General features: G+C 42.4%; 1 protein-coding gene across 7 annotated transcripts in view; it reads right to left on the reverse strand.

Annotated features, from left to right (window-relative positions):
- elp4 (elongator acetyltransferase complex subunit 4) overlaps positions 1–27175 on the reverse strand; it is a 52743-nt gene that overhangs the window by 15776 nt on the left and 9792 nt on the right. For all 7 annotated transcript variants that reach the window (XM_051380489.1, XM_051380491.1, XM_051380490.1 and 4 more), the window contains 5 exons: positions 26918–27054; positions 23998–24082; positions 21045–21233; positions 16805–16913; positions 14303–14409 (listed from right to left, as the gene is read on the reverse strand). In XM_051380489.1, the coding sequence (XP_051236449.1) occupies positions 14303–14409; positions 16805–16913; positions 21045–21233; positions 23998–24082; positions 26918–27054 (627 nt within the window). The remainder of the gene's footprint in view (positions 1–14302; positions 14410–16804; positions 16914–21044; positions 21234–23997; positions 24083–26917; positions 27055–27175) is intronic.

A 27175-nucleotide genomic window follows, 5' to 3' on the forward strand; every position in this document is an offset into this window, starting at 1 on the left:
AAAAAGCCATATCACAATGTAATTTCACAATCCCACATGATGGCTCAATCTCAGAATTAGCAGGACAAAAACAACCCATCCCAGTTATATGGGCCATATACATTGGCAAACACACTTACTTCATCTGCCAAATCCCTAAATTAACACCTTTTTGGTGAGAAAGCTCAATTTGGAACACATCACACCAACACCACAGCTGGCATTCAAGGGTAAAATTAATTACTTCAGATACATGTGCTTCCTCTCAAAGTGGCAGACTTATTTGCATTGAGGAACATTCAGCAGAAGTAATCGATGCACACACAAAATACGGCCACCCAATGACCCCAGCCCCATCTCAAAGTCCCTCCCCGTCCCCAAAGCCCTGACGGCTCAGCCATGCATGGAGGAACAAACACAGGTAGCGAGAGCAAATCAGACTGCAACAAAACATAGAAACATGAATGGGAAGCATTACAATGACGGGCTGGATGCAGGACAATGGGCCCGACATTAAACAAACGGCAAATCCCAGGATGGGCTGCGGGAGTATGATACAGATTACAGGCACCTAGTCACTGCTTGGGGAACAGGGGAGAGGGAGAAAAAAGGACACAATATTGCAATCTGACAGCTGACGTCTTCATATAAATGTATGAATTTACATTCCAATTAGAGGAAATTTACATCTTAATCACAGAGAGCAGTGTGTCGGTCCCTCGGTTAGTGTGTTGCTACGGTAATGAGGTGGGATGCTGCTGTGCTCTCTCATCCAGACAGTGATCTGTCAGCAGACGACACCTCCCTGTTATGAGGGAGCTGCACCCTTAAATGCAACCGCCACCACAATCCGGTAATATCCGTTGAAATCTGTCTTAAATACCAACAAGGTGTGAGCTGCCACCCGAGGATAATATGCCAAATATGGAGTTTGAAAAACATCAAACATATCTTAAATACAGTGCACTGAACCAGGACTGTCTTTAACTGTCACTCAAGTGACAAGCTTTCAGTACTCCATGTTATTCCATTTCTAATTTCCATACTAATAATGGGTATATTATCTTTAATGGTTTGACTTTGTTTTATGGCATTTGAAATGGATGGTGAAGCCGTCTGTGGAATTAGTCAAACATATCATGTTATCAGATCACATGCTGATCTGGTGCTTACAGGCAAAGTAAATGGGCGAGATGGAAGCATTGTGAATGTACCATCAATATCCCTCTGGTCATCATTTACATCAATGTAAATCATAGCATCCGAGCTCACCTTCAAGGAAAGCACACAAGGAGTCGGTCAGAGGGCGCGTGTCTATTTGTGGGGAGAATAGAAAGGCTGGCAAGTACGGATAGTTGAGAGGAAACCATTAAAGTCTGTTGAATAAAGAACTTCTTGTTCAAGTTCGTAAAGTCTATTTGAGGACACTTCTTGTGGTTTCGTTCAATTAGCAGACAAGAGCTGCTGGTTTGAGGTTTTGGAAGTGAAACCACACATACAAGCCTCAGGGCCGGGCAGGGTCCTTTTATAAGCTCACAACATAAAAAAGAATCTAAGTCACAATGCCCTACTCATATCAATTTTAATGAGCCCAGAAAAAGGCAGCATTAATGAGAACTTCAGCATTGAAACTTTGCTGAAACAACTTCCATCCAGTGAAATCATTTACTTGTAGAGCAGCACTGATTGCTGACAATGCAATCAGGAGGAGCAGATTAGCTACCACCACATAAATCAGTTTAACCCAGTCTTTTGCCATCTTCACGCTTGACTTTAATACAGGGATATGTGAACAAAAAATTGGAGGTAAATGAGGCATGGCTTCTTTATCACCTACCTCGTAGCCAATCAGGCCTCTCCCGTCAGAGACACTGCTCTAATGGCTGATATCTATGGAAGCAGCCTATTACTGGATACTGCCTGTAATTAAGACAAGTCATATTACACCAGGCCAGTGCCTCCCTCTCTGATGTGTAGGCTGCCATTAAGGCCAGAGTGGTGATGCACTTTTACACCGCACTGAGAAACGATAGAAGACTCATGTGGCTCAAACTGAAAAAAAAAAACCCCAAAACAAAACAACAAAAAGACGAAAAATGTTGCGTGTCCAGAGTAGGTGCTGAATGCATCCCCAAACATCACATGAGGTGATATGTGGGGCGTGGCTGGGATTCCACTTTAGCCTGCAGGGTGTTTGGAGAGGATGCCGGGAAGCTGCACACACCCCCTTTGGCACTTCTCGCATATTCTAACATTGCAGATTGATTCCCACAGCAGCGCCGCTGTGTCCCTGCACTTCTGTCCGACCATCCAAATTAGATCTTTCTTTTGTATTGGGGGGGGGGCAAATGAGGTTCAGCAATTGAGTTTAGCTTGAATGTTCACCATGATTACAACATCTTAAAACAGGCACCAGCTTATAAGATGCCAAGCTGACTCTGTGTCTGGTAGCAAATGAGGTGAAAAGGGTGAATGTGAAGGCTGTTAAGTTGGGATAAGGGCTCTGAATGTAGAGAGACCAACACTCTTAAAAAGCTCACTATGATTAAAAAAAGAGGAGTAGAGAGAGAGAGCCTTTGACAAAAGAAAGAGTGAGAGGGAAAGCAAGTGAGTTTGAGATGGGAAAGCACTTCTGTCTGTACACAGACTGACCTTGCTAACACTCTGCCTACTCTAATATTCACCACTACACATGCTTTTGTGCGCTATTCCTCGCCCATCTAAGCACGCAAACCCTCCTCTCAATACACACAGTACTCACATTATACATTTTCACTTGCACAAGCATTAACACTCTTGCAAAGATTTAAAGATACACAAAAACCAAGATGTGTTATCTATTGGGGGAGGGTGCAAGAAATTCCCTGTACTGATTTAATTATAATTTTGTGCATTACATCTCCCATCTCCTTGCAAGACTTCTGTTGATGCAGAAAGCTCAAACGATGACTGCTGAGTGTTTTTAAGGATGTGCATCAAAGGAAGCTGTTAACTTTGATATCCTATGAGATGTATCTGGAGAGGGACGTTCAGTGAGATCCTTCCTTTTTCCTTTTGTTGGGGTAAGCAGGTTATTTCTGATATGAGTAAATTAAGTCATTACATAAGTGAAAACTTTGCAGCAGAGAAAATATTCCCATCATACATTTGAGTGAACAAACAATACTGACGTTCTTCAAACTTTTTGAACTTAGCAATTAAGCTGGGCTGTATGTTTGTCTTACTTTTGTCTTACTTTTTCTCAAATAGTCATTAAACAATGTTTAGGACACTTATACGTTTGCAATTGCAATGGCATGCGAGGATACAGTGTCAGGATTAAATGCATGCTAAATGCAGGCACACAAATACACACACACATGCACAGACACACAGTCACAGTGGGTGACGAAGCAAGCGTACATGACGTCCCCATACAAACAGTCTGTGCAAGTGAGCGTACAACATCAGGCCATCAGATCACTTCCCTCTCCAAACATGAAGCCTTTAATAGATGTGAAACTCCAGGCCCTGGATCTTTTCACACCACTGAGTCGCATCTCACAAAGAAGAACAGGAGGCAGAGGATGACCCAGCAAAAAAAAAAAAAAAAAAAGAATGAAAGAATGGAGACTCCATAGTGGCCAAATATATTTATGATGGGAGGATTGAGCAGAGATATGGTTTCATTTGATCCATACTCAATCTTTCTAGACTTGACAGAAAATATAGTTGTCTGAGGAAAAAAAAAAAAGATTCATAAGAATCCTCAGACTAACATATGGAGTAACCTTTGTGGCCTTCCGGGACTTGGGGGGTGGTGGCGGTGGGGTTATGTGGGGGGGGTCTAACGCTCCGAGGACCGTAGGCACGCTAGGGAGAGGTGAGCTGTCACCCCCCATTACGATCACTGCCTGAGCTCAGAAAGGGGGAGGGGGAGGAGGAGAGCAGGCAAAAAAAATAAAATATAAAATACTGGTTCCTCGCTAACCGCCATCTAGAGCCATCCCCGGGCCTCAGAACCCTCAGTCTACAACTGCCTCCTGGGAAACACTTGCACGCAAGTCCTCCTCATCCCTAGCTAGCGGCGGGGCATAATGTGTGTGTGTGTGTGTGTGTGTGTGTGTGTGTGTGTGGGGGGGGTAAAGGGAGGGGTTTCTGAGTGTGTGGTTGGGCTGTGTAAGCAGAATGTATGGATTTTGCGTAACAAAAGAACAACTGTGCATGTTTTCTTAGGTGCTTCAGAGTGAAGAGATATACTGATAAGTGCTTTGGTCGGATTAATAAAAGGAAGTGATACAGAGAGAGGGAGCATCTCAAGGTTAAAATGAGGGCAGAGAAAAGGCAGTGGTATTTCAGGGGTGCAATGGGATAAGACTCCCAGTAGAAGTGCTTTCAATGATCAATAACTGCCAAAATTTGTATACTTCAAAATGTACTGCAAATTACTCACAGGATGGTAGTGAAAATGCATAAAGAATAAAATAACACTGGCGTGTCAGCCTGAGCACAGCAAAGAGACATGAAATGTTTTAGCTAATTACGTGACGCATAACATGGTGCAATATTGTTTGCCAGTGGATAAGAAGCTTGCCTCAGATTTGACCTTTTGCTGCCTTTTGTGTGAGTTTGGGTGAGCACTGCTTAGGCGCATTCTGTTCCCCAGATCCCACTCCTAACACCCCTGTCACTCATCATCACTCATCATTGTTAGGGACAAAAGGAAAGTTTGGTTAAGCCACATACTGGAGTATTCTCCCACCCACTGCCTCCCCCCACCTTCACGTATGTGTGTTAGGTAGCGCACACACACACACACACACACACACACACACACACACACACACACACACACACACACATTGATGAATGCACAAAGAAATGTGTTCTATTTCAGCTGCATAAAGAAAAGACCACTGACTCACTCATGCACCCTAATTCATGGACGGGTTGCAAACTTTTTGATAAGGCGCCATCACCTTGCCCTCTAACTTGCCTTTTGAAGTGCAAGCTTGTCCTTCGAATGGCCCTCTGACTCATCTAGTGAGTGTAATTAAAGTCTATTCAGGGCTCTATATGTGTCCTAACTATCCTCCATCATCTGGCCGGGCCTTTCAATAGCCACCTGTGAACTCTGAAGGACAGGGACACTTGCCCTCATAAAATTCATGAGGGCTGCTACATTCAGCAGCCGGCCAACTTCTCTCAATGGCCAACACTACTTTAAACAACTCTGTGTTGACTGTTGGGTGAATCCTTTTTAAATACAACCATATTCACAGTAGCAGGGGTTAAGTAGCTCCCATGATTAGCTGAAACAAATGCCTTTATGGCGTGCTTGGAGATAAAGAGAGAAAAAGAGGATCAAGGAACCCAATTTGTTTTCGTCAGGCAAGGACTCATTGAGGGCTAGCTGACAGAGACAGCATTGATAAAAAGGCTAAGTGTCCAACTGATCTGACATCGCTAAGCCCACTTTTTTTGTGATGCAAACACACGAATGAAGTAAGCAGATATATTCAGTTGTTAGAGGTATAGAAATTATGGTCTCCTCCTAATAAGAATGTCTTTGCACGTGGATAGGCTTTTCAAAGACATTAGTCTCAAGTTGTAGTGATACCGGAAAGAAACAGCTTTTAAAAAATGTTGACATTTGATTGTCAACCTTCACAGACATGGCTGACTACTTTCATACAGCTGGATCAATAAGGAGCCAACTTCCTGTTGCCTCCAACTCTATCAATCACTGCAGGTGTTGTTGAGGACAAATCTTTATGATGTCAGCTGATTGCTTTCAATATAATGGTTGTTTTATCAAGGCTAAATGCATCATCCATAAATTTATAGTTAACAATGATCCTTTGACCAAATAATTATTTTATACAACACAAAGATTTGTCAATAATTAATCTCTGAAACTGAGAGGCACATGAGAATTTAGTTTTACCCTCCTTAAACAAAGTCTAGTATCTGGTTATGTCTATATAAAACAGTGTGTACATCAACTTCACTCTTTACGAAATAATGGTAAAAATGCACAAATGTATCTGTGCTCTCTAACGTATCCACATTACAAGCAGTACAACATTCATAAACACTGAGCAGACACACAGATAAAATACATACACACACTCCTCCTGACCACCCCCCACCCTCCCAGTACACTAAGCGGTGAGAGTGTGGGAAAGTTATTTTTAGGACCCAAGCAGAGAGCCTTCCTGAGTTCGATGCTCCTGCTCCGGATCAACATTCCACCTTTGAACCACTCCGACCATGGAGCTGTTTGTGCCCATGATGGCAATTTTAACTTTCTGTGTGGATCAACACCAGTGATGGGTCAGTTTAATTTTAGCTAGTTCAGAATTAAACCTGGCTTCGACCAAAACAGGACAACGTCCACCTTTCGCCACTATTTAGTCAAGTCTCAATAACAATGTAATGTAGCTTTTTAAAAACACAATTGCAAATGCAGATGACTGGTGACTAATTATTTGAATGTCTTCTAAATTAAACATTCAACACATTTTTTGCTGCTGCACCACATTATTCATTTTCTATTGACAACAAAATGCAAGTATTAGGTTTATACAACCAAGGATCAAAAGAAAATAGTGAATCATGCTTGACTGTGAGGATAAACAGGATTTACAGTCAACACGTTTACGACTCTAGCAAACAGTTTTTAAGACTTTCCCGAAAGTGCATGGACCTAAGGCAAAATTAGACACTATTTTCTAAAGCCTAGGAGATAACAATAAAATTACAAAGAAGACAAGGATACAGTGAAGACCCAGTTTATAAGCACCAGGGGGCCTATGGTTCCCCAGTCACTACCATTATGTTAATGGAGAGCCCTTTCTGAACACACTTACACATACCCTATAGTACCACAAGACCCCATGGATGTAGGGTGGCATGTAAGTTACAGCCTCTTTCCCCTTATCTCTCTAATGGAAACTGAAGACAACTAGGACTACTTTAATCAGGTCTGAGTCCAATGTGGCCAGTCTAGTCTGATGGGGGCTGAGTGGTGCATGGACTATGTTAAGGGTTCACTGCTCACTGATGAAACAGCTTCACTTCCAGGGCGAGTTCAGGCAGACCACACTCTTACTCAGTCTGGCAGGAAGAGCACATATGCCCTGTTTTGTTTTCCTTTAATACTGCCTGTTTGCAAGAAACGTTTCGGCATTGTGTTGATATAGTATACAGGGCAGCACATTTGGCAAAGTCCCAGATACTCTCTTATTGAGCTTTGACTCTGCTACAGCAAACACCACTGCTACTACTTTTTCTCTCTAGGCGTTTGACAATAAAACACACTCATTGGGGACTGTTTTAGCCAGTGACCTTATTGATTTCTGAACCATGACCTGGTTAGGACAAACACATCCTCCTCATGCCTAGACTTTAGATCACCTATGCCCAGGCAAATTTGCACTTCAAACCATAAAACTTGATTTGGCATTAGCGATGTGGGTTGTTTCTCAATCAATAGATGTGACAAATATCAGTATTTAGGAAGTCGATGAACATACCCAAAAACACATTAATGTTTGCACCCGCCACCCACCCAAGATTCAGCACAGAGACATTACAAGCTGGGCCTTTTCAAACACACATGCACATGTGCAGAGCAGATAAAAAGCTGTTAAATAATAGATGCAAATCTGATGTATGTTGTGTGAATATTGTTCGGCTGAGGGGTCCGATCGCGTGCCACTTACTGGCCTGCACCGGGCTCTCTCCCTCTCTCTTTCTCATACACGCACAAACCATAAGCACACCTCATTCCAAAATGCGACAGAGGCTGGTGCGCACCAAGGGAGGAAGTATAAATTATTCAATTGGAATATTATTCCAAAAGGTCCTTTTTCCATCTGATTGTGATTCCTAAGGCAGACGTAGGAATCACAGACAGATGTACGGGAAATGCAAGGATTTTTTGCATGCTACTATTAGATTCAGGACATTCTGTAAGGCTTTTTTTGTATTTATTTTACTCTCAGTCTGTGAATAGTCATTGTGATCCGTTAATGGAAGTAAATATTAAATGACCCAGTTCAGTTCTTTCTCCATATGAGTTCATTTCAACAGTGGCTGTTCTCTGATCTTTAGTACCAAGCATTATTTAAGACATGGGAAAGCAGATATACGACCAGGCATGGAATGCAAACAAACATATAAACAAATACACAAACGACCCCCGAGGACTGGGTCTCTGTCTAACTCATTCTGCATTCCAGAATTCTTTCTTTCCCTCCCTTTTTATTTCTCCCTCAATAAGACGGTTTGGTGCCTCTGAGGAAAAGCCCTCATTTTAATTAAACCTGACCTGAGAATCACTTAACTGCTCCTCTCCGCTTTTGCCTCCCCCCTCCTCTCCAAGCCTTCGCTCTGTTCCTCACATAGGTCCATTAACACCCTTCCCTCGGCACCCACAGGCTTCAACAGGGGGCAGACACAGGCGTTGTCTTAAAGACGTTTTGAGGACATGCCAAGAAACATTAACCTACTCTACACACCTCCCTCGGACTCTTTCAGTTTGACTTCCTCTTCTCGTTAAGTCTTCTTCTACTCAGCACCATCATGAACTTCATCCCCTTTTTCTGCTCCCTCTTTGCCTCTCCTCCACTCGGCTTGAAAAATTATACAGCTGGCTAATGCCAAGTTCATGTCACATGGGATGGAAGGTCACTGGACAACTCAAGATGTCTGTATGATCACAGAGTTGGTTGTGTGAGGGTTACAAATACAGTTCATAGTCAATCTAGCACTTTAAATTGGTGTTTAATTGCCTTTAACACTGGACTTTGGCTGACATGAGGCATCCATGTTTGTTTGTTCAGACCAAAACAGCCTGTGTTAAAATAGTTCAGGCGTTGCGTTAGTGGGAGTGTGTTTTTTCAGGTACCGGTGAGATGGCAAAATATAATTCAAGTTGAGTTAGAATAAAGGATCCAAGAGTTTCAAGGCTTATCAAATGCATTTTTTCATGCAGGGCCGTAGTTGGTTTCAACGCAGCCTTATTCAGTCGGATGTATAGAAGCTTTTCCCCGTTTTTAATTCTGACTCGGATGTTGGTGAACTCCTACATTAATCAATGTGACATAAGGCACAGCAAGATCTTTGGTTTGAATCTGACTGTAAAATGACACATTAACATTAAAATAAATCTCAAGACTAAAATGTTTTTCTTAAAGCTTGTACAAACTACACAGCCAGACTAAGCGAAAGAGCTCTGCAGTGCAACAGACACCTCCAAAATAGCCTCTATTAGAGAAGACTAATTTGACACAAATCCCCGTCTTATACTGTATTTGACCTCATGACCTGCCTCCGGCACCCCAGTACCCCACAGGCACATAGCCTGCCAGTTTAAAGGGTCAGACAAAGGTAAGGAGAATGTAATTGCGTACCATCTGCATTCTTCAGAGCTTCATCCTCAAAGCATTTTGCGTTGTGAAACTAGTGAAAGAAGCCTGTGTCGGCTTAATATGAGTGATTGAGAAAATTCTCACACACATTGCGTGTCACATATATGCATGCGTGCATTTCTCAATAAGTATGTGCTTATGCTGCTGCATGAATGTCAATATCTCTATGTGTGGGAGTCAGCAATGTTTGTGTATGTGTCTATGAGTACGTGTTAATCTTGTCTAAACACCTAACACTCCCCTACCTGCTCAGACAGGGCCATGGGTTAATTCTGGCTTCAGGCGCCATGGCTAATAACTGCTCATCAACCGCAGCTTGAACTCTCGGAAACGTCAACTGTTACCGTGGTGACCTTATCACGGAACCAACAGAACCCGAGATGGTGCTGACAGTGGGATTGGAAATTAATATAGTAAAACCTAAGGAAAATTGTGATTTATAAATAATACTGAATAAGAGTATGTCTTTATTAACAAAACCTGTGCTCTGTGTGCTGGCGGACAAATACTTTTCCGCGTTCCTGAGGTGCTAGGTGATAGAAGCATGAGTCAAACAGCAGTTAAGAAATTAGTTACCAGCATGACTCCATGCACAGTTGGGGTGACATGTAGCTGCCTGGCCCAGCTGGTGAGGAGCTAGCGCTGTCAATCACCTGTCATTCACCACCACCATATCACAAATTAATCCAGATAGATGATACACAGAGCAAGGCAGGATTCTCTGAATTTAAAAAACAGAAAAGCAGTCAAAAGTTGAAAGAAGGGCACAGCATCAGGAGAGGTCACTACCACGATGGATGCGTGGAAGAACTGTGAGCACGGCAGAAAAACAGTAAGAGAATGTTGTATTATGTGGCCCCAGGCAGAGGAGTCCTGTAGCTTGAGTAAATGAGGTGATTAGCAGGGATGGTGTGAGCTGTCACACTTCAGACTCTGGGCTTAGAATCCAATCACCATCTCATATGTCAATCAGTGGCCCACCGAGCAGTTGACCAACAGGTCAAACACAGTATACTATGAGCCACGTAGTCACGAGCAAACAGGTAGTCCTGCATGCACTTATACACAGGTATACTGGTATAAACCAATGCCTCTGCAACAAGGGACAGAGAGCCAACATGCACTCATACCTTTGTGACATCTCCATCTAAGGTGATGTACAAATTAATGACAGCCAATCACGGTCTCATAATAGCATATTACAATGACTAATCTGTGTTTTGATTGATTTGATGCATGACTGGTGATGTGATACAATGTTCTCTGGGAAATTCCCTGACACACAACGATGTGTCATGGCCAAGGATTGTGATTGACATTTCATATTATATACGTCAGCAATCACAGCCATTTTAGGATTTGAATGACATCAAATGAATGAGTCCAACGTGGATTATCACTCTGATTTTCTTTTACTGCTATGTGTATGAGGGCAATACAAGAGTATGGTTACCATTCAACAAAAAACTCCAATAAAGCTCCTTAAACAAGGAAGGCAGACAAAGCTTGATCTTTACAATGTGCTGCTGGGATATATGACACAGTATCCAGGCCCCACAGAGCTATAGGGATGCCCTAGGCCTCGGCCCCCTGGCCTGCCCAATAGAATCCTAATTAAAAGACCACTGAGGATAACCACCTTGACTTTTACGGACCTTATAAATCTATACTGGAGTAGACTATTCAGGGGGGCAGAGAAAGGAGGGGGGCCTGGCCAATACAGACAGGAGGATTAGAAGGATGGTGAAGGCTTGCAGAAAATTAGAAGGGGTTGACCGTAAGATGCAGAGGAAGGTTTGGGGGGGGGCATTCCTCTCCTCCCCCTCACCTCCTGTCTGAGACAATAGGATTCACTAAGAGCCAAGGACCAGAGGGTGTGATAAGGTAATGATAATGTAATGAGGACCAATCATGAGCCTGAGCTAAGAGGAGGGCCCCTTAATTTGTCTCTAGAGTGGTAGCTCAGTGACAGATTGATTGCTCTGAATAAGAGTGATGATGTGACACATGCAAAATGGATGTGTCTCTGGCAAGAAGAAAAAGAGAAAATGCATGAGAAATCATAAATCAAAATGAAAGAATGAAGGGAAAGGCAATACAAACCTGTCCTGTGACCTATACTCAAATGCACCAAATGGTCTAATTGAAAGATTTTAAAGTATCATACAAAATGAAAATAGTTTTAACCATCCCTCACAGAAGAAAAAATGATTAATGTATTCCCGCCAATGGGGCATTTGGGGCATTTGGGGCAAATGAGGCAAAGCCCCACCTACTGGCGGCAGAACAAATTGTGGTTTTAATGGTACTGAGTAACTTAGAAATGAACATTATTCTGGATTAATGCATGACGTAAAAATCCCTGGTTACTGCTCTTATTTATTGTTATTTTACAATTTAAGTTCACCATACGGCTGGTCAAATAATCGCCAGCTCCGCTTTTTTTAACGCATCTTTCAGAGAGGATTGGCAAATATCAAAGCAGCGGGAGTCATCTAGACAGCAGTAAAATTGGGCTTGCTCTTCAGAGCAAACATAGCTACCCACATTCACAGTGCATACGAAAGGGGAATTGAGCAGTGTGACCAGCAAGTTGAGGATAACAGCTATGTGCTCAGTTGAATGGTCACCTGTATTAAACTGTGTGGAAAATGGGAAATGACACTACATGGCCATGATGAGTTAGCAGACAGTCTGAACCCTGGGATTTTCCAATGCATATTTCAAACCCTGTCTGAGGGTGACTCAAACTCCAAAGGGGCGCTATGATGCTCAGTCAGTTTTCAAAGGGACCTCTAGTTCAATTCAGAATACGCTGTTAAGTATAAAAGTGCTGTGGGCCTGACTAACATTATCAATAGTGTACTGGAGCCACTAGTACTAGTACTAGGACAGTTGCGGCAGTTAGCGGACAAGTTGATGGCACAAACACATGTTGGTGCCACTGTAATGAGCGGGAATGTCCGCTGTGTACAGACCTTAATGAAGGAAACCTATCACTGGGCAGCACTGGCAGACCTCGTAGGGGCAACAAAAAGATGCACTTGGAGGCCACCAGCTATCCGATGGAACTTTAAACTTTAAACTGTCAGTGTAATTTTCAGGTGAACTGTGCAGAACTGCTAAAGGACCCCACCTTCCAACAGCTATTGGAATTATTCTCTATGTCAGTGGTGTATGTTTTGTACAATGCCAAAGGGAATGTTAAAAATATAAGAGTGACCACCTTATTGCTGATGAACTAGTTTACAGCTCTTTTTTGTGTTTTTGTTGTTTGAGTTTGTTAAATCCTTTCCTTTCCTTCCCCAATAGTGACTGTGCAGTAAACTAAAAGTTGAAGAGATGACCACGCTGTTCCACTACTCACTGGGAACAGCCCTGCCTTTGCTATCACCTATCCACTTGAATGAGGGTTTTGCTGAGAATGTCACACTTCTAAAAATCGTCATCAAACTCCCATGGCAATATTAGAATCAGAAAGAAGTTTCTCTACTCTGAAGACAATAAAAATTTGCTTGCACCACTGTGAGGAACAACTCAATGTGCTGGTTATACTCTATTGAGAATGAGCTGATTGAGCAGCTACAGGATTTTTAGTTTGTCTCCTTTCTCCTAAAGTTGGCTTACAATTGGTGACTAAAGGATTTTCAGCTTATCTTACTGTTATAGTATGGTATGGTATTTATAATCTGTTTATATCAGGTCACTTTTCTAATGGTCATGGCTTGATGTTATTGTAAATCCAAGGCTTGGTGCACAACTCACTGCTGCTGAACTGTTTAAACCTGTGAACAGTGACATACATATTTCCCTTTATTCATGGTGATGCCCTCCCTCGTTGTCTAGTTCTCTTCTGCTCTCCTCCCCCTCGCATTCAGTTCAAACATGGGTTCACGCCAAATGTCTCTCCTCTTCCTCTTCTCCTCCTCTTCTCCTATTGCTATCATTCAGCATGCAAGCAGTGTTTGTATGGCTATGACATTGTCTCATTTTACCTGTCTCGCAGTTAGGCTATAGAGGAGTCAAAATATAAATGATTGTTTTTGGAGGGATATTAAGATTTATGTAATGTAATTTCCTGTTCTTACTTTTGTCCGAAGTAGTTGTTGCCCCACAATCTTTTTCAACAAAAAAACCCCACCACTGATCACACTGATCCGTTGCCTCAACAGGTCATGGCTAATGCTGGCTGGGGAGTGAAAGAACATCGACCTGCCAGACAAAGTAAGCAGCACCTCCTGTACGTATCTGTTTCCCTTGAGAGCCATTGTGGCTAAAATGTTTTTAATAGTGCAAACCTGTTTGTTGTGGTTTCATTTTTTTTGTCCTTGGATGGGTGGGAACCATGCATCAATACCATGACCAGTTATACATTCATCTTCATTTCATATATCAAAATATAAATAACTTCAACTTTAACTGCCACCAATATTTTTTCATTGCAGATTCATGAATATAGATAGACATTTTTCTCACTCTGTTGCCTCTTGACATTACACTGGACTAAGTGTGGCAGCAACAGTGTATAATCAATAGCTTCACCTTTGATTTTGACACCCAATAACAGACAAAAGTAAACACAGGCTGGCAGAACTTGGCCAACATGAGAGATTTCTCTTTATCATCACCACTTAATTTCAGCAGTGCTATGAACATGATGAAAGGTAACAAATATAATGGCTTTCTTCATAAATAAAGACTTTGTGTCTAAACTCAGTTATTGTTGTGGGTTAGTGGTTACATGGCAAGTTATAAAAAACTAGAGGAATAAAATTGGGGCAAAAAGTAAAAGAAAAAATATTGACAGAGGGCATTACAAATATACCAAGAGTGTAGAACCACTTAACACTATGTTTTGTTCATGTTCAAGAAAACCCTGGATATGCTGAGTATCCTTGACAACATACCTCAATAGTGAACTGTTTTCTTTTGAGCTTGAAGGCCAGGTCCTTGTGGTCAGGAAGTTTACTCGCCAGACAGTTCAGGTGAGGAACTTGGCGTACATACAGCAGGCCTGTGAAGTAAAGCAGAATATAAAGGAAAGTTACAACAAGATATTCTAGTCCTATTCACAATGTGCATGTTTTATTTTAAACTGTGTCAATAAAAAAACAACACAGTGCTTTCTTTTAATGTATAAAAATGTGTAAAATAGTGCCACTTTTAGAGAATTAGGTTTTTCTCTAGTCTAAATTACATATGCAAAATTCAGTATGAATTACTACTAACAACCTCAAGAGTTCAACCAACATTATTATATGTAATACACTAATTTTGAAGGAAAACTGCTCTCTTCTAGTGTCATAGGATGATTTGATGAGATGATTCATTTGAAATATTAGTTTATTTATTTTAAATTAAACTGCTTAAACTGCTTAAATTACAAATGATTAAAATAGTATTCTAACTTTTGTACATTTCAAATAACTCTTGTGATGACTGAAAGGGGCAGTTTCTCATCTTGGCGGGACAGTCAAAATCTTAAAAGGAAGCTTTCAAGGATTTACCAGCTAATTACAAAATGCTGAATTTTTTAAGTTTTTGAAAATGCTGAACTAAAATTAGTGTTACATTTGAAGTAAACTATGCTCATCTACTTGAATGAATGTAACAGGATAGGCATTAACAGGCCAGTATTTTTCAAACATTTATATCACTATTAAGCATCATAGTTACAGTAGGTGAACTCCACTGGCAGAAACTAGAAACATGGTGGTATTGCAGTGAAATAAAATATATCACTGTTAGTGTAAGACAAAACTACCAGTGACATTACTTGTTATCAGATATCTATGAACATTTCTATATTGGCAGTCGTACTCTTTCCTTTTATCCCTACAGGCTAGAGCATGTTGTACTGTAAAGGAAATCTGCCAATTAAAGGACACATTAGAGCAATGAGGGACAGAAAGTGAAAATACAAGCTGCAAAGGATAGGTGGAAGCTTTGAAGCATTTTTTATTCTTCATTTCTCATTCGCTGTCACCACAAAGTTACATTCTCATAAAACTGTAAAAACTACTGTAGAAGTGGGGTGGTATAAATGAGCGTGAGAGATAAAAGAAGAGATCGAGGGAGTAATGGAGAAAGGGAGACAGACAGAGAAAGTGGGGGATGGTGGGTTCTCTCCTCTGTGCACTTGGGTGATTTCCCCTTGCCTGATTTGCAGTGACAGGCTTCCCAGCATGCTTTGAGCAGCCCTGAACTGCTGCCGCAAACACGCACGCACGCGCATTCGCACGCACTCTCACACTCGTACCAGATGCGTTTGCACTCATGAACACACATCAAAACAATCATGCACATAAATGTATTTCATAACTCAACCAGAATTTCTCTGGCTGGTTAAACAGAGGGCAAATATATTCTTGAACAAGATATTAAAACAATATTAGCAGCAAATTCTGAAGAACATTTTTGTAATACAAAATTATTTTAAAGAATTATGTATTACAACACTCATAGGTTGAATGGGTTTACATGCCACCTGCCTTTACAATGCAGAGGAATGTGATCACTATGGGATGTGTTGTCTAAATAAAACATGCTGTTGGATGAAACCAAAATCTGCCATTCAATGTTTTTACTCCTCATCCCTTCATCTGTCACAACCAGGGCTGTCTTACCCGAGGAAGGGAGATAGGGGAAAAATGAGCAGAAAAGCACAAGAGTGAGTGGGAGAGTTCGAGAGGCATGGCTAAAAATACCCCACTCGCTTAAACTGACCTTTATGCGTGAAGAGTGTGATAGAGTGATAGAAAAGAGGGATGCAAACAGGAGAAGGAAGGAATGGTATAACCGTAAAGGAAAAGTGATGGTGAGGACCGGGAGAGAAGAGACAAACTATGTTGCCCCCCCTCCTTCGTTTCCCTCTCTCCAATCGTCCCTTACTGGTGTCTTCTTCCCCTACTGAAAGCCTTGCCCTCCATTTATTAGCAGAGCATGCTGGCCATGGAGACATTGAGCGAGGGATAGAGAGATAGAGGCAGAGAGGAAGAGAGAGTGATGGTGAGAATATCGATTCCCCAGTGTTGGTCTGCTCTGCTCCAGAGCCTCAGGGGTATGGGACTAGGGATGGAGAGGGGGCGAGGCGAGAGGGAGAGGGAGAGAGGCTCTGCTGGAGGGGGGGAGGCAGAGATGGAGGGGGTGAGGGTGCGAGGGAGAGGGGGTACAGCGTGGCAGCTGAATCCCCCCCGGCCTGTCTACTGAGGAGCACGTCTGATTGAGCAGCAGCACACTAACGCGCACTGACAGCCTGGCCTGCAAGGGGGCTGCCCTGCCTCCATCCACAGCCCAGCCCCAGCCTTAATGCACTGCCTGTGTGTATGTGTGTGTATTTGTTGGAAAAGAGACAGAAAGATAAGCAAGTGTGTGTGTGTGTGTGTGTGTGTGTGTGTGTGTGTTCTTACCATGGTAATCTTTGTAGAGTGGGTTGGTCTCTCTCTCAGAGCCTTTGAATGATTCCAGGGCTATGGCATTGTCACATAGCCTGGTTATGCTGCCCATTAGAGCTCTGTCCTGTAGGACCGAGAGAGTGAGTGAGAGGGGGGGGGGGAGAGAGAGAGAGAGAGAGAGAGAGAGAGAGAGAGAGAAAAGCATGAGCAGGTAATTAAAAGCCTCCTGACGGGCCATCAGTGTTGCAATTAAATTAGGTCATCATTTCCTGTGGCCAGGTCATTTCTGCCCATGGCTTAGGTGAGGGTGATGAGGTATGGGGGGGGAAAGAGCACTGACAGGGGTTACAGGTGATGTCGGGGCAGGCAAATGGACACACACCTTACATCAGGCATACATCTACAAACATGGCACAGGAAAAGTCAGTGGCAACACATTATTTTACTTCATCAAACAACATTTCTTTTTACGACAAGGTTTGCAGTTGGTGCACACTCTCAAACCTGCACACAGCAGGGGAGGATAGAGAGGAACTGGGAGACAGCAGCAGAGGCTTGATGAGGAGAGCTCCCCCTACTGGTTAGGTCAGTGACTTGACAACAAAGAGGACAAATCAGGGGCGAATACAGTAGATAGAAAGAATGAAGGAGAAATATACAAAAGGGTGGAGGCAGAGGGTAAAGGGAGGGGAGGGGAGGGAGAGAGGGACACTGGGATGGAGGGAAAGAGGGAGTCCTGCATTATTAATCTCTTTGCCTCTTGAATCATTCACATCCTTCTCTCTGTGTTGGCTGCCACAGCCTAATGCAGTTTTCATGCCTTCATGTCTTTTCCCCACTCTTTCTTCTTCCTTTTCATTTTTGTCCTACTTTTAAAGTATGCATATCCCACCAGTCAGGGCCACCAGCACTTAGAGGGTACCTGAGGTCACTGTGCAGCAATTAAAGTAGTGTAGCAGTTTGGCTACAACAAATTTGTCAAAACACTAATGGTACAGTATGGCCAGTAGTGTCTGTGCGAGTGAGAGAGGAACTGTATCTGTGCTAGTTTGTCTATAATACTTACTGTGCTTACTGAAATACAAAGACTTAAAAGTTTCAAAGTCAGAGGAATCCAAAGTATCCACACAGAGTTGCTCAGTACAGCGGCAGAGGACAGAATGACGTCAGTAAGACATGCACGTGCTCCACAGCTCCTTGAGTTTAAGGAGGTGATCAGGGAAATGCTCACCTCAACTGTATATCTTTAAAAAAAATCTTATTTATAATTGATAAGGGGCTCAAACAAGAGTAACTTCAATTCAATGACAAATGTCGATGGTGGCTCAATTAACTCAGATTCCATCACTGTAAATCCCCCAAACACCCTGAGTCTCAGCTGACTGAGTTATAGGTTATAGGGAGAGCCCAGTGTTCATTGTACCCAGCAGTATGTTACCTTGACCAAACTATAGTGTCTTAATGTAACACTCTGTAACACTTTTGAGTTTTGTTTGGCTGTATGGCTCAGCGCTGTACTTGTGTTTGCTTGTTTCAAAACGTGGGTCACTGTGTGAGCAGAAATATTCAATACATCACTCTGAGGGAGACAGGGATGACTTTTCCCTCTGCCGAATGTCTTAGGAGAGCAGAGTCTATATATGACACAAAATAAATGCACATCACTTCCAAGGATACAAATGGAAGCAAGATAAAAATGTGATTGCATCTGGGAACAAAAGCACAGTCCCTACACTAAAAAAAAGCAAACTGATATGGCAGGTGTAGTTAGCATGATGATTATATAGTTACATGTCCTGGTTTAAAACCTGTGATGTAAACATACTTAAAAAATGCAAACAATTCTACAATTCAAAATACTTAAACACAATTGAGTTGAAAAAAGTACTGTTGGAAACCTCGCAATCAAGCTGATAGCTGATAATAGGGTTGCAAAGGTATGAGAGTTTCACAGTACACAGAAACAGAAAACATCACAGTTTCACATTATAGAGTGACACACAATTATTATTAGAAGTTCATTACAATAGAATTCAATATCGTAGATAAGAAAATGTACACAGTATGATAACTTTCCTACCATGGTATACAATATCAGTATACCGCTGCAATCCTAGCTGACAATGTCAGCCTAGTTTTCACAAATCAAATCCCACAATAAGAAAATGTTGTTCAAGTTTGAACTGTTCAGAAATATAAAATCGTATAAAGGACGTTTAATTTTTTCCAAAGCAAAAATGCCAAACATTTGCTGCTTTTCTATGTCATATGTGATAGTAAAATATATAGATTTGGGTTTTGGACGTCACTTTTGACTCTGGGAGGTTTTTTACAACTTTGTTACTAAATGATTAATTAATTAGTCAAGAAAATAATCAGCAAATTAATTGATAATGTAAATAATTGTCAGTTGCAGGCCTAAATTTAGAGGCTGTATATAGTTATTAAAAAGAGCCAGTAGTGAGGGGGGTTTGTAGCCCTACTACAGTACCAAACAATTCTGCCTGACTAGTCCAAACCCTGAGTCTAAATATTTGCATAGGTAAGGACACCACTTAGTCTGAGCAGAAGGTAAGGTGTATATGAATGCATTTTAGGGAAAGCTGTGTATTTTGTGTTTGTGTGTTTACTTGTGGGGATGGGAATGGTGGGAGATAGTATGATGGAGGAGGACCAAGCTGGGGCAAGCCTAATTAATGTTTCAGATGGACTGTGGCACAAGGCTGCTGTGAGGAGGCTTTCAGTGAGTTGCCCAACTTCCCAAGCTGCTCAATAATGGATAGAGTGTCCAGTGCGGTTTCGGCCAGCTAGCCCTCTGCTACTAGTCTAGACAGTCTTCCAAAGGCCACACTCTGTTAACTAAACTAATTAGCTAAGCAAAGGTACTGGCAGAAAGAAGCTCTGCTAACACTGTTGTCATTAACTTGAAATGAGCAGCCTGCACACCTTGGTGACCTCAGCTGATCAATTAGAATCTTTCCTTATGACAACAACATCAAATGAGACTAAACTAATCATAAGGTCATTTCATTGATGCCCATCTTAACAGCCTCTCATTACCTCCATGTTGGCTTAGTCACCCAACACCTGATTCAGTCCAAAATTTCCCCCTCTCCTCTTCTTCCCCCGCTCATTCACTTCACTCCCCAGGGTGGAGAAAAGGGAGGGGACAGATTAAGGGTTTGGAGGCCAGGCCAGAGAGGGACAGGGGGACCGCTCCCACCACAGCTGACATCTGCTAGTTAGCCACTCTACCTTTTTTGACTAGGCCAAGGCCGCTGTGCACGGAGCATATAGGCTTGGAGCCAGAGCATGTTGTGACAACACAGCTGTTCTGAAAGTTAAGCATCGACCTATATCTTTGCATAAAGGATCACAGATATTGGAGCTTCCGTACTCTTGTGAATGTGGACTATAAGGAAGTCTAGTGTTTAAAGTGTAGGTGAGATAGAAACATTTCGGTTGAAAGTCTCAGATGGCTTTTTCTTGTGAGTGTGCTTCTATGGTCGACCGTCTGGGGGAGGGCTATGGTTTGCCATATGCCTCAGCAGATGACTCCACCTTCACACTGAGAGGCCAGACTGTACACAGACGCATGCACGCAGACTTATACACCCCAAACACACACACATACACGCACACACCCACAAACACAGCCAGAGACACACAACGACAAGGCAGGATATCTGTAAGATAAGAAAACGCATACACAGACACACATGCTCATTGTGTACAGATTCAAGTAATTAAAAGCCCAAACAAACAAACAGATTTAGAGAAGTGTGCACTCGACTGGGTCTGTAAGGGGAGTGATGCGTGGAGGAAGAGGCCCCTCACAGGCCTGAGTCATACCAGGGTGACACTGAACCACAGGGTCAAGAGGAGGCCTCAATACAAAAGACTTCAATCTTTGTACCCCATTAATGAACAAGACAAAGCAAAAGTAGGTACGCCAAACATCAACCCACACATAATAGGATCTCTAATCCTACCTGTCTTTTCTCTTTAAATTATACGTTATTTATTCCTCTGATAGCAAGAGGAGAATAAAGCAGTTATGACTTGTACATTTGTGTCAATGTATTCTAGTAGTACCACACATCTCCAAAAATAATGTTGACAATAATAACTGTTCTCAACTAAACTAGCATAAAAGGTAGACATATCAGTTAAATATTGGGTCAGCAAAAATTTGCTAACTCGATATCTTGTCTTTTTATGCCAAGTTGTTGTCATGTGTCAAAAACTGTCTTACCTGGATGAGATGTGAAGGCACAGTTACTACTGCAACTGACAGCGATGACCTTAGCAAAGCACGCAGTCCATAGAGAAAGGTAGTGAGGGCATGGCTGTTACTGGGGTTGTCATGGCAACACAGGTCATCACCCCACAGTACCGAGCCAAGAGAGTGAAGCCCGATTCGCAGGATGTTACGTGACTTTGACTATAAGAAAGAACAAGCAAGAAGAAAGGGGTCAGGAATACTACAAAACACGTAAAAAGTCATGCAAATATGTATTTATCTACAGAAGCACTCATAATGCAGTAATAAAGTTAGATTGAATTTCAGATTGCTGCTTTTGGGTGATTTTGGAAAGGTGCTGTTTTGGGTAGTATTCCCAAACTCTGGGAGAAAGCGACTGGACAGTCTGCTCACCAGCACAGACGATCGGAACACAGTGCCCAAACGTGACTGGACACAACTGCCCAATCACAGAGGCCATCTGACACACGCACAATGGACCTGTCAGACAGGCTTCCAATATGGCCGCCACCCAGAAACCCCAGCACATTCTTGGCACAACGGCGATGCTCTGAAGCCAAGGGGGCCTGGGTAAGGGTGGAGCGCCTTCCCTTGAAACCCCCACCCACCCACCCCACCACAAGAGATCAACAGTAACCCACTCTCATGAAGATGGAGAAAAAGTGGCCAAACATTAGTGGGATATATATCACTGAAACTAAGAGAATGGAGGAGCCTGTCCAAACTGTGAGAGGTTTTTAACCTTTGATACAATTGCCTTTTATTTGGGGTTTCTTCAGGATGGCTCCTGATTACTGAGGTGAGAGCCAAGAGTGATTAACAAAGCTCTGGCCTAAAATCTGCTCACTTTACTCTTTTTTTTCCCCAACCTCTCCTCTCCTTTATCCCTCCCCCTCTATTATCTCCTCCGCCCCACTCCCCATCGCTTCCTCTCCCAACAGTATGACCTAAGCTTCGTTTGGATCTGGATCAGAATCACAGGCATCTAAGAAAAATAAACCCCATTGTTCCTGGGAGTTTTTCACAGTTGGCTCATAGTTTCCCAAAGAGGACTCTCACACTGGACTCTACATTCATCCGGCTTTACACCATTCAACATCAATGCTGCATCTTTATACCTTACTATACTTAAGTACTAGTGCTGTGTGCGTGCCTTTGTCTTTATTAGATATGCCATTTCATTGTTTAGCGGGCTTTGCCTACACAGGTCTTGAGGAGGGGGGGAGGGCACAAAATTAGAAATCTATTTCTATGTATGCAGCCCAGCGGGGGGGGGGCTGTGGTAACAAGACTGTTGCTGTGGCATCAAGAGGAGAGGCCAAACTTAACTCCTATAGTTTATCCTATAGAAAAATCAGGGAACAGTGCCAGTAGAGTCCAGCCAAGGACCAGAGGCCAGCCATATAGGCTACAGCCAGCCTGGGACCACAACCTAATCACCAGCCAGTCTCTGTGGAGACTCAGTCCTGCTGCCACCCCTCTCCACTCATCTCAAAAGACTATACTATACTAGAAAATATGCTTAGGGAGATAAATCCTTGTTCTAATCTGTTCTTTAAATAACACAGTTTCTATGAAATCTGCATGTTGTTACCATTCCATGATTATAGATGAACAAATAAACATATAAACGCGCACACACACTGACTATCACCCATACTGGGCATTCTTGTGCCAGAGCCCATGTCGCTCTGTGCCGGTCTGCATTCCTCGACTGTGCCAACAGCATGTCAGGCGGCCACACTGCTTTAATGATGTCAGCAGTTAATCTGGCGTGTGAGTGACAGCGCTCAGGGAGGGTGGGTGGGGGGTACTGGAGGTAAATCCTATGTGTGAGTGACGGGGGGAGAGGTGGCTCCAGGTGACGAGCAGAGGGGTCACCAAATGTAGGTGATTAAGGCGCATGCACACATTCACATACGCACAAACACACACGATCATACTGTATATATACACATCTATATACAGGCACAACATAGTGTTAACAGGATTACACTTGGCCCTGTGGAAAACAGACGGGGCCATGGATGTGTCTGGCATTCTGTAGAGGGTTGATGATTATTAAAAAGATTTATGTCAAAGGTAAGACGCACATAACTGGGACACACAGGTGACGCCAACCCAGGCAGGTGAGAGAGAGGCAAACACTCGAGACAAGTGTTGGTTGCAATATGAGAGAAGAGCTAAGAGTCAGAGATGCAGATCTTCTATCATTCTTGAAAAAATGCTCCTCTAATGCACATCATACATAATAAATTGAATGCACAATAGGTTGACTGGGCTCATCGCAGTAAGTGTCGTTAGAAACATTGTTTGTATTTGTTACCTGAACACATTAGCAACAGCAAGTCAAAGAGTTAACCTTTAATGACATGAATGTAGAAAAAATGCACACCTGCCTTTTGTGTTGCATCACTGCCGGCGGCAGCTTACTGCATGCCTTACTGCATTTCAGCAATAGTTTTTTGTCAATCAGAGAGCCAAAACCACAAAAAAACACTGAGAGGGGACCTGACTAAAAGTTTGTGGATTTGATTAAGAGAACTGATATGTGTGATTTAATTGGACTGATTGTTACAAATTATTACTATTATTTTTGTTATTGCTATAAATACTTGCTTATTATAAAACTAATTTTTTAACATTTATATCAGTCCACTTTCACTCAACTGGTTGAATGGGCTGAAATAGTGGTAAAACTCAACCTAAAGAGATTGGTGGCCTGAAGTGGAAAGTTTTTCTTGTTCAGCTGCTTTGTCTGCTGTTATAGCCGTAAACGTATATACAGAGTCCCAGTAAAATAGCTGTTTTGTGAAAGGGTGCGCAGGTTTGCTTGAAATTGTTTGAAAAAGATACACATTTCAAAAGGCTGTAGTTGTAGAAAATATGTCGCAAAAACCTCAGGTTGAAAGAAACAAGTGCGAGGCAGTCATTCACTTCTTACCATGGGGGCTGCTACTTCAAAGCCCTCCCGGTGAATGACCTCTTGAAGTGACTTCAGCAACGCAGAGTAGGACTGAAGCATGGTACTGAAAAGACCACAAGAGAGAGGAGAGAGTGGACATAGTGGAGGAGACAACCAGAAAGAGAACACAAAAGGGTTACTTAGGACGTGTAAAGTGTAACTGAAACCATTTTGATAAAACTGGGCTAAGCCTATCACCACAGTAGCTTAATCCTCTATGACTGCAGCATGTTCCTCCTGACTGTGCTTTTCTGGAGCCACTGAAGCAGACAGATGATCCATATCAAGAGATCCAATTAATTTATTTGGTTGATTAAATTACAACATGACTGGTTCTCTGTCAGCTCCCCGAGGATCTGATTGTGCAGAGACAGACAGACAGACAGACAGATAAGACGTGTATATGCACAAACATATACACAACAAAGATGATAAGTGAGGAGGGGGGGGGGTGTTAATGGGCTGATATCTAAAATTAACACGGAACAGCATTTTGGTGTTTAATCAGGGGTAAGATGTGCACCACTGACAAAGGGCGTACAGTACCATCGGAGCAATATTTAGTAACAGTCAAGGGATGGATTACTGCTGAGCCCACCATGTGCCTATAGGATGGCCAATACAAATGTTAACCCCATCTTTTTACACAGGTCCCCCCCACTTAAGAACGCTCCACCATTGTAATGACCACTCTGTAGTGAGTCACAGTGGGCTGCTATGTCAGTTGTCAATTTGACCTGCAGGCTACAAAAGCTGATACACATAGATTGGTCACACGCCAATAGCCCTGCATAAAGAACAGTAATACACACTCGTGTTGATTACACTTGCGCCAAGTATATCCATGTACTCTATTTCAGTTATTCAGCCCAACAATGGTGCCTCCTGACCCTGCTGGGGCTAATGATAGAGCTGGTTTGGTGAAAGAGGGACACCTACCCTCCTTGGCCTCTTTGCCCATGCCCCTGCTCTGAGGTAGGGGGCTGGGGTGGTTTGACATGCAGTTGAGCAGGAGGTTGCCTCTGGTTGGCAGTCATTGTGTAGGACGGCATTGTGTTTTAGCTACCCCTACTGAGCACCCCTCATTCAGGTACCAAAAAGGTCTAGGTGCTTAGCTACAGGGGCTAGTGCGTCAGCTAATTAGGATCATACACAGGGACGCTTCTTTATCTCAGTTTTCCTCTTTCAGCGAGGGAAGAAAGGAGGAGAGAAGGGGGATGCTTGCTCTTAAACAACAGGATCTGTATCACCTAGAGAGCAATTTGTGCCAATTATGCCTTCAAGTGAAACGGAGCAATTTAACAGCTAGGGTATCAACATGGGGCTGTGGACACGTGCAAGGGGGAGTAGCCTGCTTAGAGTTTGTGTGATACGTGTGTGTGTGTATAAAGTGCTGAGTGTGTGTGTGCATGTATGTATGCGTGTCAGTATTGGGGCGGGGCTGGGGGCACAATGGTGCAGTGCAGGTGTAGTTTCCTGCTGTCAAAATGTCTGTAAGCTCTATAACCCATTCAGACGCCACAACAGTTCCACCATGTCACTCTAACTCACTAGACTGACGCACAACGCCGCAAACATCAACAGAGAAGATAGTTTATTATTTCATTTATTCCCTTTTGATAGGCGTTCCCAGTTCTGAAATGATATTCAGTACAATAGCAAATTCTGTCTAATTTATCGTCCATACTTGTATATAAATGTATATTCTAAACTGAACATCCACAACATTTAATGTGTTTGCATGGGTGCTCTGTTAAACAGTCTCTGTTTGCTGAAATAAAGGAAGAGGGATTCTGTAAAGCCTCCTCCACATCCTCTGCGCTCCAGATTGCTGTATTTACCCAGGGTGTGCGTGAGTGTGCGTTCGTGTGCCCTTGTGTGTTCAACAGCACTCTCAGAGTAAAGAGCCTGCATGACCTCTGAACCCTAAGTACACTCAACGCAGGAGAAATCAAACAGACGCTGAGCAAACAAGACCCTTATTTGAATAGACATACACAACCTTTCCAAGAGACTGAATGTCTTAGGCCAATGGCAAACTACTCTGAATAGAGGATGATTCAGATTTGTATCAGTTATTTAAAGGGTAAAAACTAGTGTGTTTTTTAGATTCATTTAAAAAACAACAACATTATTTTGGATGCATTAGCTTTCAGTTGTAATTATTAATATGTTTTTATAGTTAGCAATTTAATGAATCTCAATTATTACTATTTATACAAAAAGGTGTACTGTTTTGCTCCAGCTAGAGGTAATATATTCACAGTTCATTAGAGCTGAAACAATTAATTGATCAATTATCTTATTGACAGGAAATTAATCAGCAACTATTTTTATAAACTTTGCCATCATATTTTATTAAAAAATGTCACACATCACCTGGTTCCAGCTTGTGATATGTGAAGAATTCCTGTTTTTTTCTGTTTTATATTATAGTAAGTGAATTTTGCTTTTTCGACTGCTCATACAAAACAAGACCTCTGAATATTTTAACTCAGGGACTTATTTCTCCTGTAATTTTTTACTATTTTCTAATATTTTATAGACAAAACAAATAATTGAAAAAAAAAAAGACTGATAATGAAAACCATTCTTAGCTGCAGTACATCAAGCAAAGGCCTCTATATGATATTGGGGAGAGCTCAATCTATCTTTTCTCTAATGCACATGCTGGTTGTAGGGCTTATACAGTATGTGCTCTTTAAATTATGTTGGACTGTCTGCATTGTTGGTTTACCTGTATTCCGTGAACAATGCCATGTTTGCTTACCTGTGTTCTGTGGATGATGTCTTATTTGTGTAACTGTGTTTTGTGGATGTCGGGTTTGTGTGCCTGTGTTCTGCAGATGGTGTCTCATTGGTTTCCATGCGTTCTGCGGATGATGTCTTGTCGTTTTACCTGTGTGTGGGTGATGACTGGGTGGGATGTTCGGGAAGGTAGAAGCGGTGGCACTTGGCTGCCTGGCGGATTTCTGGCTCCATCGTCTTGGAGACGTCATAGTAGTGCCCGAACCGGGATGAGGATGCCAAGGCACTCTGAGGAGGTCAACCAGTCAATTGCATGTTAAAGCATGAAGCAACACTTTAGCAAGACCTTCAATCAAAGAGCATTTAAATTTATTTTCAATCATCCCTGTCTGACAGTACTGTTTGCGTT

The sequence above is a fragment of the Dicentrarchus labrax genome, unplaced genomic scaffold (assembly GCF_905237075.1).
Source record: "Dicentrarchus labrax unplaced genomic scaffold, dlabrax2021, whole genome shotgun sequence".
NCBI lineage: Eukaryota > Metazoa > Chordata > Actinopteri > Moronidae > Dicentrarchus > Dicentrarchus labrax.